This window comes from Pleurodeles waltl, chromosome 5, assembly GCF_031143425.1.
Source record: "Pleurodeles waltl isolate 20211129_DDA chromosome 5, aPleWal1.hap1.20221129, whole genome shotgun sequence".
NCBI lineage: Eukaryota > Metazoa > Chordata > Amphibia > Caudata > Salamandridae > Pleurodeles > Pleurodeles waltl.
In genome coordinates, this window is record NC_090444.1 from 1,639,697,492 (window position 1) to 1,639,717,378 (window position 19,887).

The 19,887-nt window shown below is 45.0% G+C and overlaps 1 protein-coding gene across 4 annotated transcripts in view; it reads right to left on the minus strand.

Annotated features, from left to right (window-relative positions):
* Positions 1–19,887, minus strand: part of CYRIA (CYFIP related Rac1 interactor A) — a 214,066-nt gene that overhangs the window by 37,858 nt on the left and 156,321 nt on the right. For all 4 annotated transcript variants that reach the window (XM_069235965.1, XM_069235967.1, XM_069235966.1 and 1 more), the window contains 4 exons: positions 16,858–16,994; positions 16,690–16,767; positions 7,463–7,579; positions 7,292–7,371 (listed from right to left, as the gene is read on the minus strand). In XM_069235965.1, the coding sequence (XP_069092066.1) occupies positions 7,292–7,371; positions 7,463–7,579; positions 16,690–16,767; positions 16,858–16,994 (412 nt within the window). The remainder of the gene's footprint in view (positions 1–7,291; positions 7,372–7,462; positions 7,580–16,689; positions 16,768–16,857; positions 16,995–19,887) is intronic.

The window sequence follows — 19,887 nt, forward strand, 5'->3', positions numbered from 1 at the left end:
GCAAAACGTATTGGTATGTGTGTTGGCAGAAAAAAAGGTGGGAGAAGGCGTGAGACGAGAGAAGGCGTGATACGACAGAAGGCGTGAGGCGACAGAAGGCGTGAGGCGACAGAAGGCGTGAGGCGACAGAAGGCGTGAAAAGAGAGAATACGGCGGAGGAAAGAATAAGGCAGAAGACAGAAGGCGCGCGAAGACAGAAGGCGCGCGAAGACAGAAGGCGCGCGAAGACAGAAGGCGCGTTCGCGCGCCAAGACAGAAGGCGAGCGAAGACAGAACGCGAGCGAAGACAGAAGATGAAAGAAGACAGCAAGACAGAAGACAATATGCAACGAAGAAAAAAGACATCAGCAAAGTAAGAAGACAGCATGCTGGAAGAAAAAAAGACAGCAACGAAGAAAGAAGAGAGAAGCCGGCAGCAAAGAAAGAAGATGTCAGTGAAGAAAGAAGACGGCAGGCAGGAAGAAAAAAGAAGTACCTTCAGCACCGCAACCAGAGGAAGGACACTGGCCAGTGTCCAATAGGAAGTGACTGGAAGGAGTACTTGGTCCACAGGCAACTCGACGTCAAGATCGACGAAGACAGGAAGTGTCATGAAGATAACGTGTTGGCCAATCCAAAGCAGGTAAATCAGAAGGACGTTGAAGTAAGCCAATGGTAAGCTCATGTAAGTAAGGGGCTAGTTCCAAGCTCCTTTTAAGTTTTTGTAAGCATGCTCGCAAGTGCACATGCAGGCGAAACCTAAAGTACAGGTTACTTACCTTCAGTAACAAAATATCTGGTAGAGACATATTCTATAGGTATAGGATTGGACGTAAGTGTAGGAAGGTGGCTCTGTATATACTATATCAAAATGAGATATAGTGTCCACAGAGTCCGGAGTTCCCCAAGAGGCTGGATAGAGGCAATAATAGATAATACTAATGCTCTATTTGTGGTAGTGTAGTCGAGTAGTTAGGCTTATCAGAGGGTAGTGTTAAGCATTTGTTGTACACACACAAGCAACAGAGGAAACACACACTCAATCTCTTAACTCCAGACCAATAGGATTTTATATAGAAAAATATCTTTGTTACTTCATTACTAGAACCACAAGACTAAGTTCAAAGCTAAATACTATTGCAGGTAAGTACTTAGCATAGACATCAATCTAACTTTGTTACACTTTAGTCAAGTAAATAGTAAACAGAGAATATCTATTTCAAAAGTGGACACAGTGCATTTTCGTAACAGTTCCTGGGGGAAGAAAATAAAGTACAGTTTTAGAGGTAAGTACACGACTTACAGTTCCAGTCTCTGGGTTTTAGGTAGTCCGTCGTTGGGGGTTCAAGTTAACCCAAAACACCAACAACCAGTAACAGGGGGCCGGCCGGGTGCAGAGGTCAAAGTTGAGCAATTTTAACGTGGGCTCCTATGGAGACAGGGGGTACTCGGAATTCAGTCTGTCAGCAGGTAAGTACCTGCAGCTCAGAGGGCAGACTAGGGGGGATTAGAGGAGCACTGGAGGAGCCCCAAGTAGGCACCAATCCCACACCCTCAGCAGCACTGGGGCAGCCGGCTGCAAACAGGGCATCGGGTTTCCAATGAAACTTTGTGAGGGGACCGCGGGGGTCACTCAGGCGCTGCAAGTGAGGTCCAGGGGCGTGTCTCGGGCACACCACTGGTCGGACAGGGAAGAGGGCCGCCTGTTGATTGTTGCTGCACCGGGTGTCGATTTCTCCAAGGCCTGTGGAGTGGGTCCTTTGGCGTCTGTTATCTTCGTCCAGGGCAGTCGCGGTCAGGGTGGTCCCCGGGATTCCCTCTGCAGGTGTCGTCGTGGAGGGGTGGAAAGGTCAACCCAGGGTGGGCACTTGGTCACCGTCGCCTGGGGGGGGTCCTCTCTGGTCGGTTGGGCCACCTGGACTCAGGCTGTGGGCGTCAGGTGCAGAGTTAGGACTCACGCTTCTGGAGTGAGGTGGGAGTCCTTCAGAAGAGGTTTCTTCTTCTGTTCTTCTTTGGACAGGGCCGCTGTCAATGGGAGTTCTTGATCCTCTGTGATGCAGGCAGTCCTCTGGAGGTTCTTCAGGGGTCGCTTGACCTGCAAAATGTGTCGCTTTTCTTCTGCAGGTTCTTTGAAGCAGGAGACAGGCTGGTAGGGCTGAGGCCAAGACACGTGTTGTCTCCTTTCCTTCTCTGCTGTGGCTTCTGCTAAGCAGTCCTCCTTCTTGTGAGGTCATCAGGAATCTGACTAGCTTGGTTCAGGGAGCCCTTGAATACAAGAATTAGGGGCGTTTTAGGGGTCAGAGAGCAGTAGCCAATGGCTACTGTCCCTGAGGGTGGCTACACCCCTCTTGAGCTCACTCCCTTTGGGAAGGGGAGCACATTCCTATTCCTACTGGTCCCTGTCCTCCAAACCAAGATGGAGGATTCTGCAAGGAGGGGGTCACTTCAGCTCTGGATACCTTAGTGGTGGTCCTGACTGAGGTGGTGACTCCTCGTTTTTCCTAATTATCCCTCTGGACTTGCCGACAAAAGTGAGGCTTTGTCTGGGGGCTGGGCATCTCCACTCGCTGGAGTGCCCTGGGGCATTGTAACACGAAGCCTGAGCCTTTGAGGCTCACCGCTAGGTGTTACAGTTCATGCAGGGAGGAGGTGTGAAGGCACCTAAACCCAGTGCAGGCTTTGTTTCTGGCCCGAGAGAGCACAAAGGCTCTCACCCCAGGGGGTCAGAACCTTGTCTCACAGAGGTAGGCCGGCACAGACCAGTCAGTCCTGCACCGAAGGATTCGGTAAAATACAGGGGTCATCTCTAAGATGCCCTCTATGTGCATTTTTTAGATAAATCCAGCACTGGCATCAGTGTGGGTTTATTATTCTGAAAAGTTTGATACCAAACTTCCCAGTATTCAGTGCAGCCATTATGGAACTGTGAAGTTCGTTGTGACAAACTCCCAGACCATATACTTAATATGGCCACACTGTACTTACAATGTCTAAGAATGGACTTAGACACTGTAGGGTATATTGCTCATGCAGCTATGCCCTCGCCTACCTGTGGTATAGTGCACCCTGCCTTAGGGCTTTAATACCTGCTAGAGGGGTGACTTGCCTATGCCACAGGCAGTGTTTTGTGTGCATGGCACCCTGGGGGGGGATGCCATGTCGACTGCCTTTTTCTCCCCACCAACACACACAATCCGCAATGGCAGTGTGCATGTGCTAGGTGAGGGGTCCCTTAGGGTGACACAACACATGCCTCAGCCCTTAGGGATCGTCCCTGGTCCCAGGGCCCTTGGTACCACTGGTACCTTTTACAAGGGACTTATCTGTGTGCCAGGGGTGTGCCAATTGTAGAAACAATGGTAAATTTTTTGTGAAAGAACACTGGTGCTGGGGCCTGGTTAGCAGGGTCCCAGCACACACTCAGTCAAGTCAGCATCAATATCAGGCAAAAAGTGGTGGAGTAACTGCAACAAGGGCCATTTTCCTACAGTAAGCCCTTGTCCTTTTCTACTTCTGGCACAGCGACCTTCTCTATGGCTCCCTTGGCCAAGAGAGCTGTGACTTCCTGACGGAGAAGTCCCAAATGATCCTCCGGGAGTTGGCTGATTGATGGAGGAATGGCTGGTGGGGCAGATTCAAAAGGGAGGGAATAGCCCTTTCGAACTATCTGCAAAACCCACCTGTCCATAGTGATGGATTCCGAGTGAGGCAGGTGATGGCGAATCCTGCCGCTAACTGGATCGGAGCGAGGGGACGGACTAGGAGGGTTTGGAGGCTGCAGCAGGGGCAGGGGTGGACTGGGCAGACCTCTGGTTCCCTGTCTGACGCCCACGTGGGATTCCGCGTGCTCAGCCATGCAGCGGCTGAACAGCATGGGTGCTACGATGGCTGGATGGGGGACGCGACAGGGAGCCCCTACCGTGGACACTAAAGGGGATGAAAGGCAGACTTTTGGGGGTGAGGGGCAGCGGAAAGGCCAATGGACGGAGCCGTAGCCCGGAAGTTCTTAAATCTCTCCAAGGCCGAGCCCGCCTTGTCTCCAAAGAGACAGGAGCTACCAAAGGGTATGTCCTTTAGAGACTTCGGACATTCCCCGAAAAACCAGAAGTACACAATCAGGCATGGCATCTCAAGGCCACCATCATAGCAACCGATCTGCCCAGAGAGTCGGTCGCGTCCAGCCCACATCAGATCGTGAACTTTGCTGCATCTCTCCCATCGTTGACAGCTTGGGAGACGATAGCACGGGCCTCCTCTGGTATCTGCGGCAGAACTTGCAAAACATCTTCCTCCCAAACCGTTCCAGCCTTTTTGATTCCCTATCTGGGGGTGCAGAAGGAAATGCACCCGAGAAGAGGAAGCCTGGATGACCAGATTCTCAGGCGTGGGGTTTAGGGACAGTAATTTAGGGTCGTTCGGTGCAGGCTGATGGCATGCAGGAGCCCCTGTGTTGGGTTTGGACCTAGTACCCAAAAGGATATCGGTGAGGACTTCACTGAATTGCAAACGGGGCTCAGATGTGGAAGCCCCTGGCTGAAGCACCTCTGTCAGGAGATTGGACCTGACCTCTACAGTAGGCAGCTCAAGGCCAAGGACCTCAGCCGCTCTCCTGACCACCATAGCATGTCACTCCCTCCGCCGTAGCCAAGGTAGGAGGAGACAGCATGCCAACATCTGGAGAAGTGTCCAGTCCACGGCCTAGCCTAATTCCTGTGCCAAGTCCAAAGATGGGTCCTCCTGGTATTCATAAGGGTACAGGGACCCCTCCAATCCTTCCCCAAATTTGTACCCATAAGGAAAAGTGTTCAAATCCGACCTGCGGTGAGTAGGCCCCATTTAAGACAGAGGTGGCGTTGGCTGATGCCGCTCCGACTCAGAGTCGTCAGGGATAAGGATTGGGTCAATGATGGCCACTACCAATGTCGGGAGCATTGACAATCGAACCGGCATAGGTCTCAATGGTTCAACCGGCGTCAGTGCAGATCTGGAGGGGACCTCAGTGACCGGAGCCAAAGCCACTGATGCGGAACCTGAAGGCCCCTCATCCGAAGCCCTTGGGCCCGAAGGCGCCATATCGGGGTCAGTCCGACCAAAAAATGAGGTGCATGGCCTCATAAAAGTGTTTTAATTGGGTGCGGGTCGCTCCTGCTCCTGGAAAGTGCAGAGCGGACCCAGAAGTAGGCTCCGAAGACAGAGGCCTCGAGCGTCGACGGGGTGAAGTCGAAGGACGTCGGGACCGCTTTGACTTCTTCTTCTTATCTGTGCCCGAAGTCTTGGAGGAAGAAGAATGGTGGTGGCTCCGCGAACGGTCTTGAGACCTTCCTCCTGAGCGAGACCGGGACGTACACAGAGTCAAGTGGTGGCCCGCCATAAGCTTGAGGGATCTCTCCCACGAGGCCTTCGGGCGCATGGCCCGGCACTTGGAGCATGACTTTGGGTCGTGGTTGCGCTCCAAGCACCACAAACAGACCCGATGCCGCTCCGTCACCGACATCATGCGGTGACAGTCCTCACGCGACTTGAAAACTGTCTTTGGGGACATCTTGGCCCACCAAAAAAACTCAACAAAATGGCCTAAGTCAGTCTAAAAGAAACTAGGGTAGTTCTCTCAGGATCAGCGCGTGGCGTGGAAAGAAAAGAACTGACGTCAGTGCGCTGAGGCAGCGTCTATGTACTATTCCCGACGTCATCATGGTAACGACGCCAACAACGCTCACGGAGTCAACCGACGCCACCTACTGGCGCACAAGGGTACTACTGCTCGAAGAAAAAATCTCACGATCCAGTCTGACACTTGGGGAAAATTCTAAGGTAAGGAATCTGCAACTAGACGTCTCTATCAGATAAGATGTTTACAAATTTACAATTTTCAGGAAATTATGTTCTTACAAGATAAAAAAGAAAACTCAGGCACACCACCAAAGAGAAAAAGAGGTAATTAGAGAGGGTCTTGGAAAAGGGGGGACATTTAGGGCTGAAGTGGAAAGAGTGAGCACTCTAAAGTAGTCCTTTATGACACATACATATGTGTGCTCAATAGGAGGATTATAAAACGTGACTTTCTGAATATTATAAATAAAACAGGATGGTGCTTAGGTGTTAAGGCAATATGATGTTTATTTTTCATGTGCTCTGATTTGCTGAAGAAATGATACATGTGCTCACAGCTCAAAGAATCTGCAGAAATGTTGATTTAGTATGAAAGATAATGTATAAAAAAAAAACACCTTGATTCTGGGGATGAGCCAGATTTTCAGGAGCGCTCCTGAATGCTGCTAGGGATTATGTTTGTTTTTCTACTGATGTAAAAAAAAAAAACTTCAACCTTTCACTCATCTATAATTTGGGTTAATGAAGTGGCCTAATCTTTTTCAATTCGAATGTTTTTTAACGTCTTGTACTTCCCTGTATTTTGGTGTTGTGGCCTAAAAGCGGGAACATATTGTCTCATGAAAGTGAGGTTTAAAAGTCTTTGATCCTTCAAGGGGCAGAAGTGTAATGCTGCTATTGGATACAGGTGCACTTAAGTGATTTAAATAGTCAGTAAAGTTTGTGATTCCCTACAAATACTCAAAGGGAATGTAGATAAATTTGCAACTTATAAACTATAATATATTACGCTCACATCAGTGACTTATAAAAAGATTTTAAAAAGCATAAATTAAATGCACCTATTTAAAGTAATTAAAACTAATTATCTTACAGCACAGACTTGAAACCAATGACTCTAAGACTACTTGTGGTCCTCAATCAAGCATCCCATCTAGTAGAAGGCAAGAGTCAAGACTGAGCACTTTGGAAAGTGTGTCCTGTGGATTTCATACTGGAATAGACATAAGGTTTGGCTGTATGGTTCTATTTTTAAATAAGATCCCTTTTTGTATCTCTCCTATTTTACAATATGTATTAATCCATTTTAAGCAAAAAGGCCTTTGTCTAACGACAAGTATTTTTTCTCTTTACCACTCTGTTAAAGTGCACCGAGGCTACTCATCTGTAAAAAGAAATATTCAAGTTGAGAGTCTAGACAGTTTAAGGGTGAGAGAACATGTTCATTACAGTGCAGCTCCTTGTCACCAGTGGATAAAACAATGATGGTTCAACTTAATTTTATTAACAATTTCTTTATTACAAATTATTGCAGGAACAAACCTGAAAAAATACATGACAAGTTATAAAGAAAGCATACAAAGCTAAGCTTCTCACTCCACGAAAAAATATACAAAGGTCTCAAGTTAAACTTATGAACTAAATGTATTCCTGTTTTCAAAAACTCCAACTAGAACCAACTGCTTAAGTAAAGTTTACTTACGGTGTCTCCAACATCACTTTACAGACACTGGCCATGGTGCTAAGACAATCAGTTGTATTCTCAATAGGTAAAGTTTTGTTCTGGAACACACAAGAGACATGGGCATTACAAAATGCAGCTGGTGTGAAAATGAACAGCATTTCTCTGTTCAACCTTCTTGTTAATACTCACTTCAGACACAAAGTTTGTTGTGGCGTTAGAAAGTGTCTTCAACATTGGAGTAGCTTCTGCATAGAACAAGGACATTCGATTGGCCATTTCGTTATTTACTTCGTTTTCTATGTCTAGCTGTTTGACCAAGACCAAAAAACATGAAAATAACTGAAAAACTCAAAAACAGAAAAGAAGACTTTTTCAGCTTCTCCAAAAACAATTTTTTCTAACTTTAACAATACACTTTCAACACCCTATTCTTCGAACAGTATGATATGCGTATGTATTGCAATCAATGATTGTTCAAAGAATATATGTTTAATCATAAAGGCAACATTTAACCACTCTCAACAATCTAAAAAACATGCACCAGAGTCAAACATTTTTTACGTCATGATGAGTAAAATAAATGGGAGAAAAACATGATCATGTCCACAACATACAGCTCTTTCTCAATGGTGAATTAAGGGATTTAATCTTGTAACGTCCTCACATCAAAGGTAGAATCTGTAGACCTAATCAAATTACTTGTCTAATAATGTGGTTCTGCAGGATGGTAGCATTCAAAGATTCACATGCACGCTGCCACCTTTTGGCTGAAAATAAAACACTAACTTTAGTAATTATAAATGAGATTGTGAGAGTTAGCCAACATGACACCACTGGCAGTGGTTCTTGATATCAGATCCTAATCAGAGCCAGCCATAGAGTTTGGAAAAGCCATTCAAAGCCTCTCCTGAACTCTTAAGAAGGTTGAGTGGAAAGTACTCACATTATACGAAAATACCAAGCTATAAACAACACGTAAACTGGTCTGCAGCATGTATGTTTAACAAAATCGAGTTTGTACAAATCAGCAAGTTGTATACAACTAGGAGGAAGGCATGCTTGATGCTATGTGTTGGAGTAACAACCTCTGTAGAAATATCTAGTGGATGTGTAATATAGATATTGTCAAGTTACCAATTTAATACATCAGATCAGGAATGCAGTAGTCATAGCCTTCCCATTCAGTATCAAGAGCATGCAGGAGACATGCTGCTCTTACTAAGATCAACTCTGTAATATAATTCTTATGTTCCAGATAAAATATAGATGAACCAATCTCTTGGAAAGTATTATGGAATTATTATACAACATCCATTCATGACGTTCTGAAAGAAACCTTATTCAGCAACTATAGTTTTCACTTTCCATGTTCTAATAGTATATAAACTTGCTTTCAAACTACTCATAATGACAGATGTGGCCACATTTTTCCTTTAGCGATACACCAGAAATACAATTCTCTCTCATTCAGAATGTGTACATCACCCAAAAAATTTAAGTGTAATTGTGCAATATGCAGTTAGTTCCTCATGGCACTGCTTCAACTATATGCTGAGGGTTCACATGCATAGTGCCTAAATTGCTACAAGTTTCAATGTTAGCCATTACACCGGTAGATGGAACTGTATCCCTTTACAAACTTTCTCCCGATAGTGCTATAGTGCTCAATAAGAACATGTATTCGTTATGGTTAAGACAGCTGTCCGTACTGCTGTTTTGGAAATAAAGATCAATGCTGCAGATTCAACATGGATTTTCTGGATTCCAGTGGAGTGGGTTTTATTTTCCCACTGCTGCCAAGTCTTCCCCTCACAGCATAAGTAGTAAACTTAACTCTACGGAAGGCCTCTTCATCTCATTATTTCGGACCCCTAGGAGATTCCTTTTCAGCATCTGCCAGAACACATCTGAATTTAAGTGAAGAAAACAGACACAAAGCCACCAATGTTCTTTGACTGGAAGGTTTGCTGTGAACGGCCATATTTCCACTAGTAGCCTTTGACACGAGGGTTCTAAGCTTAGGGGACCAACAAGCATTGCAGCAATCTGGACCACGGTTAATGCAAGAAAGTGTGTTCTCCCGTAACTAGCATATCAGAGAATACTGCTACATTAAACAAATTACAGGAAGACTAATGAACAATCTCTCTACGACAGAAATCCCCGAGTGTGGACCACAAATACACTCAGTCTGATCTGAAACCTGCAAACAAAAACTATCTATTGTTATGCTGTCATGTAGGGCAGCAAAATATGAACTCCACTTTGGTGTGCCTTGAGCCAGTTCAGAAGATTTAGTGGCTCTCGCTGTTGATTCCATAACATTATTATTATAATTATGATTTTTTTTTTTTTTTAATGGGACATGGTTGTTAGCTATGTGCCCAAACTCTCCTCTGGTCTCTACCATTTGACTGTCCAGCTTGGGCGACCCTACCATGAGACTAAGCTCCCACCAGCATGGCTATCCATATGTGCCTTCAATGTGTTTCTACAGCTTAAAAAAAAAAATATATATATATACATTTATATATTTATATATATATTTATATACATCTCTAGTGTAGTGTGCTTGTTTATTAAGCACATAAGAACAATTAAAAAAAACAATGAAAAGAACCTTGAAGAAAAATCAAATAGGCTCACTAACATTTAAAATAGGATTTCAATGAACCTTTGGTTTCAGGTTCACATTTTTGGTTCATGCTTGGCTCTTGTTCACTTCTGGGTTTACCAGCAAATATGCTGAAATATGAAAATGTCACTTACCCAGTGTACATCTGTTCGTGGCATCAGTCGCTGTAGATTCGCATGTTTTGCATAGCTCGCCATCTGGTGTTGGGTCGGAGTGTTACAAGTTGTTTTTCTTCGAAGAAGTCTTTCGAGTCACGGGACCGAGTGACTCCTCCTTTTGTCTCCATTGCGCATGGGCGTCGACTCCATCTTCTATTGTTTTTCCCCGCAGAGGGTGAGGTAGGAGTTGTATTGTAGTAATAGTGGCCATGCAATGGAGTGACTAAGTATGTACCTATTTAAGGTTAAAATAATATATATACAAATAGTTGAAGGTACCTTCCGAACTGCTACAGGCTCCCGGGGATGCGGGTGGGCACATGCGAATCTACAGCGACTGATGCCACGAACAAATGTACACTGGGTAAGTGACATTTTCAGTTCGATGGCATCTGTCGCTGTAGATACGCATGTTTTGCATAGACTAGTAAGCAGTTATCTCCCCAAAGCGGTGGCTCAGCCTGTAGGAGTGGGAGTAGTCTGAAACAATGTTCTTAATACGGCTTGACCTACTGTGGCTTGTTGTGCGGATAACACGTCTACACAGTAGTGCTTGGTGAATGTGTGAGGCGTAGACCATGTGGCTGCCTTACATATTTCTTGCATTGGGATGTTTCCTAGAAAGGCCATGGTAGCACCTTTCTTTCTGGTTGAGTGTGCCCTTGGTGTAATGGGCAGTTGTCGTTTAGCTTTAAGGTAGCAGATTTGGATGCATTTAACTATCCATCTGGCTATACCTTGTTTTGATATTGGGTTTCCTGCATGAGGTTTTTGGAATGCAATAAATAGCTGTTTAGTTTTTCTGATGCTCTTTGTTCTGTCAATGTAATACATTAATGCTCTTTTGACATCTAAAGTATGTAGTGCCCTCTCAGCTACGGAATCTGGCTGTGGGAATAACACTGGAAGTTCCACTGTTTGATTTAGATGGAACGGTGAAATAACTTTTGGTAGAAATTTAGGATTAGTCCTTAGGACGACCTTATTTTTGTGTAGTTGTATAAAAGGTTCTTGTATTGTAAACGCCTGAATCTCGCTTACTCTTCTTAGAGAGGTAATGGCGATGAGAAATGCAACTTTCCATGTTAGGAACTGTATTTCGCAGGAGTGCATGGGTTCAAAAGGTGGACCCATAAGTCTAGTTAAGACAACATTTAGGTTCCATGAAGGAACAGGTGGTGTTCTTGGTGGAATAATTCTTTTAAGGCCCTCCATGAATGCTTTAATGACTGGTATCCTATATAGGGAAGTTGAATAGGTAGGCTGCAGGTATGCAGATATTGCTGCAAGGTGTATTTTAATGGAAGAGAAAGCTAGGTTAGATTTTTGTAAGTGAAGCAAGTAACCCACTACATGTTTTGGGGTTGCGTGTAATGGTTGGATTTGATTAATATGGCAGTAGCAAACAAACCTCTTCCATTTACTGGCATAGCAGTGCCTGGTGGATGGCCTTCTGGCTTGCTTTATGACTTCCATACATTCTTGGGTAAGTTGTAAGTGTCCGAATTCTAGGATTTCAGGAGCCAGATTGCTAGATTCAGCGATGCTGGATCTGGGTGTCTGATCGTTTGGTTGTGTTGTGTTAACAGATCCGGCCTGTTGGGCAGTTTGATGTGGGGTACTACTGATAGGTCTAGCAGCGTTGTGTACCAGGGTTGCCTTGCCCAAGTTGGTGCTATTAATATGAGTTTGAGTTTGTTTTGACTGAGTTTGTTTACCAGATAAGGAAGGAGAGGGAGAGGAGGAAAAGCGTAGGCAAATATCCCTGACCAGTTGATCCATAGGGCATTGCTATGGGACTGCCTGTGTGGGTATCTGGATGCGAAGTTTTGGCATTTTGCGTTCTCTTTTGTCGCAAACAAGTCTATTTGAGGTGTTCCCCAGAGCGTGAAGTAAGTGTTCAGAATTTGGGGGTGAATTTCCCATTCGTGGACCTGTTGGTGATCTCAAGAGAGATTGTCTGCGAGTTGATTCTGAATTCCTGGGATAAATTGTGCTATTAGGCGAATTTGGTTGTGAATTGCCCAACGCCATATCTTTTGTGCCAGCAGGCTCAATTGCGTTGAGTGCGTCCCCCCTTGTTTGTTTAGATAATACATTGTTGTCATGTTGTCTGTTTTGACGAGAATGTATTTGTGAACTATTATTGGTTGAAAAGCCTTTAGTGCTTGAAAAACTGCTAGCAGTTCTAGGTGATTTATATGCAATTTTGTTTGATGTATGTTCCATTGTCCTTGTATGCTGTGTTGATCGAGGTGTGCTCCCCACCCTGTCATGGAAGCATCTGTTGTTATTACGTATTGTGGCACTGGGTCTTGGAAAGGCCGCCCCTTGTTTAAATTTATATTGTTCCACCATAGAAGCGAGAGGTAAGTTTGGCGGTCTATTAACACCAGATCTGTAAGGTGACCCTGTGCTTGTGACCACTGTGATGCTAGGCACTGTTGTAAGGGCCTCATGTGCAGTCTTGCGTTTGGGACAATGGCTATGCATGAAGACATCATGCCTAGGAGTTGTAATATCATCTTTGCTTGTATTTTTTGTGTTGGATACATGCGTTGTATGATGTTGTTGAAATTTTGAATTCTTTGTGGGCTTGGAGTGGCTACTCCTATTGTTGTGTTTATTATGACTCCTAGGTATTGTTGTACCTTGCGCGGCAGAATGTTGGATTTTGCGAAGTTGACTGTGAACCCTAGTTTGTAGAGGGTTTGTATGATTTGATTTGTGTGGTGTGAGCACGTTATTAACGAATGGGTCTTGATTAGCCAGTCGTCTAGATACGGGAATACATGTATTTGCTGCCTTCTGATGTGTGCAGCGACTACTGCTAGACATTTGGTAAAGACTCTTGGTGCGGTTGTTAAACCGAAAGGCAGTACCTTGAATTGGTAGTGTATTCCTTTGAATACAAACCTTAGGTATTTCCTGTGCGATGGATGTATTGGTATATGGAAATACGCGTCTTTGAGGTCTAATGTTGTCATGTAGTCGTGTAGTTTCAGCAATGGTAACACTTCTTGTAGTGTGACCATGTGAAAGTGGTCTGATTTGATGTATGTGTTTAGTATTCTTAGGTCTAGGATTGGTCTTAGCGTTTTGTCCTTCTTTGGTATTAAGAAGTACAGTGAATAAACTCCTGTGTTTATTTGTGTGTTTGGTACTAACTCGATTGCGTTCTTTTGCAATAGTGCTTGAACTTCTATCTCCAGGAGCTCGGAATGATGTTTTGATAAATTTTGTGCTCTTGGTGGTATGTTTGGAGGGAATTGTAGAAATTCTATGCAATAACCATTTTGGATAATTGCTAGAACCCAAGTGTCTGTAGTGATTTCCTCTCATGCTTTGAAATAATGACCTATTCTTCCCCCCACTGGTGTTGTGTGGAGGGGGTGAGTGACATGTGAGTCACTGCTTAGTTGTAGGGGTTTTGGGGCTTTGAAATTTTCCCCTATTCCTAGGGAATTGCCCTCCTCTATATTGGCCCCGAAAGCCTCCTCTGTACTGTCCCTGGTAACTGGATGGTATTGCCTGTGAGGTGCTGGCTTGTGTGGCCTGACCCCGAAACCCCCCTCTAAAGGGTGTTTTGCGGAAGGTGCTGTCATTTCCTCTGCTCTGCGGGGAGTAGAGTGCGCCCATGGCTTTAGCAGTGTCCGTGTCCTTTTTAAGTTTCTCAAAATCGCCGTGTCCACTTCTGGACCGAACAGTTCTTTTTCGTTGAATGGCATATTGAGAACTGCCTGCTGAATCTCTGGTTTAAACCCAGACGTTCGTAGCCATGCATGCCTTCTGATGGTCACAGATGTATTTATTGTTCTTGCAGCTGTGTCTGCTGCGTCCATGGAGGAGCGTATCTGGTTGTTTGAAATGTTCTGTCCTTCTTCAACCACTTGCTTTGCCCTCTTTTGTAGGTCTTTGGGTAGATGTTCAATGAGATGTTGCATCTCATCCCAATGGGCTCTGTCATAGCGCGCAAGAAGTGCCTGTGAGTTAGCGATGCGCCACTGGTTTGCAGCTTGTGCTGCGACTCTTTCCAGCTGCATCGAACTTGCGGCTTTCCTTATCTGGGGGTGGTGCGTCCCCAGATGTGTGGGAGTTGGCCCTTTTCCTAGCTGCTCCTACAACGACAGAATCTGGTGGCAGCTGCGAAGTTATGAAAATAGGGTCTGTAGGAGGCGCTTTATACTTTTTTTCCACCCTTGGTGTGATTGCCCTACTTTTGACCGGCTCCTTAAAGATGTCTTTTGCGTGCCGAAGCATACCAGGGAGCATAGGCAGGCTTTGGTAGGAGCTGTGGGTGGCAGAGAGGGTGTTGAATAGAAAGTCATCCTCGACTTGTTCTGAGTGGAGGCTTACATTGTGGAATTGTGCTGCTCTAGCCACCACCTGAGAATATGCAGTACTGTCCTCTGGTGGTGATGGCTTTGTAGGGTATGCCTCCGGACTGTTATCTGACACAGGGGCGTCGTATAAGTCCCATGCGTCCTGATCCTGGTCACCTTGGCTCATGGTGGTGTGAGCCGGGGAATGTGATGGAGTTTGTGCTGGCGAGACGTGAATTATAGGTGGAGGAGAGGGTGGCGGAGTAACCCTTTTCACCATTTTTGTTTGTGGTGTTTGGTCAGTTTGAAATTCCAGTCTTCTCTTTCTCCTAATAGGGGGAAGGGTGCTTATCTTTCCTGTCCCCTGCTGTATAAAAATACGTTTCTGCGTATGGTCTACATCGGTGGATTGCAGGTCTTCCTCAAACCTATGCTTTCGCATTTGGGAGGTCATTGATTGCTCTTCGGTATAAGAGCCTGAAACTGGGTCGGTTGCAGGTTGTTTCGGCACCGAAACCCTGTCTGCATCTTTTTTCGGCTCCGAGGTGGCTTTTTTCTTTTTCGGAGTTGAAACATCTCGGCGTCGATCTTCATCGGTGCCGCTGTCTCGGCGTCGAGCTGTGTCTACACCGCTATCTCGGTGTCGATGTATGTCTCCAGCACTTTCTCGGTCCCGAGAAGGCTGCGTGCCGGTGTCTCGACCGGAGTCGGACAGTCTCGGCACTGATTGGGCCTTTTTCGGTGCCGACGGTCGGTCACCAAATTTATGGGTGGAGCCATGGCCTGGTGGCAGTGGCGTCCCCTGGGCCTTGACAATCTTCTTATGCGTGGTTTTCGACGTCTTACTCACGGTTCGTGGATCGTCGAATTCCTCGGAGTCCGATTTGTGTATCGAAAAGGTTTCTTCCTCTTCCTGTACCTCGAACTCTCGGTGCGCTGTCGGCGTGGACGCCATTTGAAGTCTTCTGGCTCGACGGTCTCGGAGTGTTTTTCGGGACCGGAACGCACGACAGGCCTCCCAGGTGACCATCACAGGTTACAGACCAAGTGTTGGTCTGAATAGGGGTATTTTTTGTGGCATTTGGGACAGAAACGGAACGGGGTCCGTTCCATCGGCGTTCTTCTACACGCGGTCGGGCCGAGTAGGCCCCGACGGGGATCGAAAACTACCCCGAAGGGCTCCGGAGCTCTTCGATGCGGTGTTGATTCTAACTACGCCGATCCCGAACGCAACAATACCGACGAAAATCTTCCGAAATTTAGCTGTTTTTCCGTTCCGAAACTCGGAGCGACAGGAACACGTCCGAACCCGATGGCGGAAAAAAAACAATCGAAGATGGAGTCGACGCCCATGCGCAATGGAGACAAAAGGAGGAGTCACTCGGTCCCGTGACTCGAAAGACTTCTTCGAAGAAAAACAACTTGTAACACTCCGACCCAACACCAGATGGCGAGCTATGCAAAACATGCGTATCTACAGCGACAGATGCCATCGAACACTAAATTCTAAGGGCCTCAATACGAGGCAGTGACGGTTGGACCACCGCAATTGTGGCAGTCAAAGCCGCTGCAAAAATAGCAGTCTGACTGCCATACTATGACTGCCAGGGGTCTGCCGGAACATGGTTCCCGATGGTGGTCTGAGTAGTACAGCCAGGCCGACGCTGAGTTCAGCACTGTCCGGCTGATTACAACTCTACCTACCCCCAGCCTTACCACGGCAGTCTGACTGCTATGAAAAGGCTGGCGATAAGCCAGTGCTGGAGGCCCCTGCACTGCCCATGCCTCTGCAAGCACCGTCGGAATCTGCTTTGCAGACAGTGCGCACTCCGAGGATGCTGGGGTGCCCCTGTGCGATGGCACTAGTCTCAGCTCCATGTTGTCGCTCAGTTTCCACTGGGCTGACAAGCAAAAACCTTGGTTTCCACCGGTCAGCCCAGTGGAAACCTTGTAATGGGGCTGGTGGGGAGACTGCCAGTTCTGCGGCTGTCTCATCACCGCGAGCCCGGCGGGCGGCTGGTCTGACCACCAGACTCATAATGAGGCCCTAAGTTATTTTCGTTTCACTTTTCTCATACATTCTTTATGAAAGTTCCACCCATTTTAGCCTTCAAAACAGTTATTCATACCTTATACATCACACAGGATAATCATGCTGTTTATATACAAAACCTAAAATGTAATCCGGTCCTCCTTCTTCCTTTTTTTTATTTCTGTGCCATTCCCAAACATTTTTCATAGACGTACTAGTTAATCTTATTGTACTTTCTGTTTTGCTTTTGAACAGCTCCATGTACTCACATGCATGTTGTTTATCCTATTGCGACTTATTGTCCGCCTGTAGTAACTAAAGTCATTTTGAATCGCTGGGTTCCTCATCTAAAGGGGTACAAGAAAATAACACTTAAGATATCAAACAACATTTGGTCTTGTAATTTTACTGATTTTGTTTTCATTTATCTCACAAACCTTCAGTTCATCGAAGCGAAGGGTGAAATGTAGAATTTCTGCAAATTCCTTGGCCAGTGCTTGTTCACGCTCTAGGTGCTGAGTTGGAGTATAAGGAGGGCAAGTCAAAGATTCCAGTAAACTCTGCAGAGCTTTCTCTACAAAAGGTAAAACAAAATATGTAAAGTGTTTTCTAGGATCATTTAAATAATGTTTAAAATGAACATGCTAAGGGTTTGATAGAAACGTTACCTAAATCATTAGGTATCATGTTGTCTGCAATGTGAGATTTGACTGCAAACACATCCCTGTGATCAGATCCCATATTTAACTAAGAGAACAGCATAACCATATCTGCCTTACAAGTAGGCGATGGATTCACAAGCAAAGGAGGAGCTATGCACACAAATTAATCAATATGTCCTGGAGCATAGCTTTAGAGGGAAGAGGGGTGTCTGGGGTGTGACACTCCCCAAATAACTGCATTCTTGCATAGGTAATTGGATCTGGTGGCCAAAGTACGGTTTGAATTGTCTGTCTGGTTTCTCATCATGTGCCAAGAATAAAAGACAACACAATCACCTATGATATATAACAGAAGGGAGAGGGAGAGACACAGAGATATACATCTGGTGGCTGAATTCCAAAATGTGAACCCAGATAACCTGGAATGTATATCCGCATGTATGCCTGTCCAATTTGTGTGATCCTAAGCAAATATAATTTTTAACTTAATTTTTTTCTTTATCGTCACACAAGACCACTTAAATATTTTAGTTCAGGATGTGCACATTACAAGCACCTCTTATGTTTGATTCACCAGTCTATGTTGCTCTATCTATAATAAGAATCTAGGGTCTATTCAGGGATAATAAATACTGACTTGCCTCTTAGTTCAATAATGTCACTATCATTTTTGGGGAGTCGATAAATGTCTTTCTTTGCAGTGATGTAATCTGATGCTCTAGGGTGAAATGCTTCCTTTTTTTTTTTTTTTAAAGGAAAGTGTTACCCAGTAAGCATTTGTTTGTGGCAATATGTAGTGCTGTAGATTCACATGCTTTGCATACTCCTACCATCTAGTGTTGGGTCCGGATGTTTTTCTTCTAAGAAGTCTTTCGAGCCACAAGGTAGAGTGATTCCTCCTCTTGGTGATAATGCTCATGGGTATCGACTCCATTGTTAGATTGTTTTTCCCCAGGCGGATGTGAATGGAGTTTAAATTAAGTGTAAGGAAATATGTCCATGGAAATGAGAATGTAAAGTAACTGCAACGGCCACAGGTGTCTTGGGAGGAGGGTGGGTGCATGTGAATCTACAGCACTACATGCCACAAACAGATGCTTACTGGGTAAGTAGCATTCCCCGTTTGATGGCATGTGTCTCTGTAGATACACATGGTTTGCATAGACTAGCCACCGCTTTTGGAGAGCACTGCTTTATAATCTGTGGTTGTTTAGAAAAGTGTGCATAGCACTGCTTGACCAACATTAGCTTGTTGGAGTACTAGAACATCCACACAATGTTTAGTAAAGATGTGTGGTGTAGATCATGTAGCTGCTTTACATATACCATCTATTGCTTTACATATATCATCTATAGGACTATTGGAAAAGCCACTGAGGCCCCTATTTTCTGAGTAAAGCGTGCTGTTGGAGGTAGAGGCAGAGTTCTTTTGGCTTTAAAGTTACATGTTTGTATACATTTAACTATCCACCTAGCGATGCCTGATTTAGAAATTGGATTTTCTTTGTGAGGATCCGAAAAAGCAACAGAAGGTTGTTTGGTTTTACGAAAGTATTTAGTTCTGTCAATGTATTACATGAGAGTCATTGTAATATCTAATGCATGAAGAGCCCTTTTCGAGTCTGGATGAGGACAGAATACAGGTAATTCTACTGACTGATTGAGGTGGAAATGGCAGACCACCTTTGGAAGGAATTTGGGGTTTGTGCGAAGTACTACCGTATCTTTGTGAAACTGGAAGAAAGGTTGTTCTAAGTTTAGTGCCTGGAGCTCAATGACACATCTGAGTGAAGGGACTGCAATCAAAAAGGGCAACTTTCCAAGATATAAACTGGAGGGAGTAATTATGTAGTGGTTCAAATTGTGGACTCATAAGTTTTGTTAGAACAATGTTAATATTAAATGCAGGTGCAGGTGGAATCTGCAATGGAATTACTCTTTTAGGACTTTCCATAAAGGCTTTAATGACTGGTATCTTAAATAAAGAGCGGTGTTGTATATTTTGGAGGTAAGCAGCCACTGTTGCTAGTTGTAAGCGTATGGATGTGAATGTAAGGCCAGAGCGCTGTAGATGTAGCAGGTAACAAAACAATGTCTTGAATTGTTAGATTAAATGGATCAATATTGTCACTATGAAAGTAACAAACAAATAGTTTCCATGTAGCTGCATAACACGCTCTAGTAAAAGGTGTGCATGCTTCCTTGAGAATGGTCATACATTCAGGTGGGAGGCTGAGATACATGGCTTTCAGGCCCATGTCAGAGCCAAGAGTATTAGTGTAAGGGATATTTGTCTGAACTTCCGAACCAGAAACAGGAGAAGAGGGAGAGGCGAAAAGCGTAGGCAAATATCCCTGACCAGTTAATCCATAGAGCATTGCCCTTGGATAGAGGGTGTGGGAACCTGGAGTCGAAGTTTAAACATTTTGTGTTGTCTGCAGTTCAGAATAGATGCATTTCTGGAGACCCCCACTATTGGAAGTAAGTGAGTAGGACTTGTGGGTGGAGTTCCCACTCATGTACTTGTTGCAGCATCTTGCTGAGGTCAGAAAAATTGTTATGTGTTCCCGGAAGGTGTCCCATCAACAGAAGGATCTTGTGATGGAGAGCCCAACACCAAATTGACTGAGATGGGCATGGTAACTGTTTGTGATGCATCCACTGTCAGTATGTGGGGAACAGGGTTGAGGAAAGGCCACCCTTTCAACAGATTGTTTGTGTTTCACCACTGCAGAGACCAATGAGTGCGGCTGTCTATTAACACTAAGGGCCTGATTACAACTTTGTCGGAGGGTCTTAATCCGT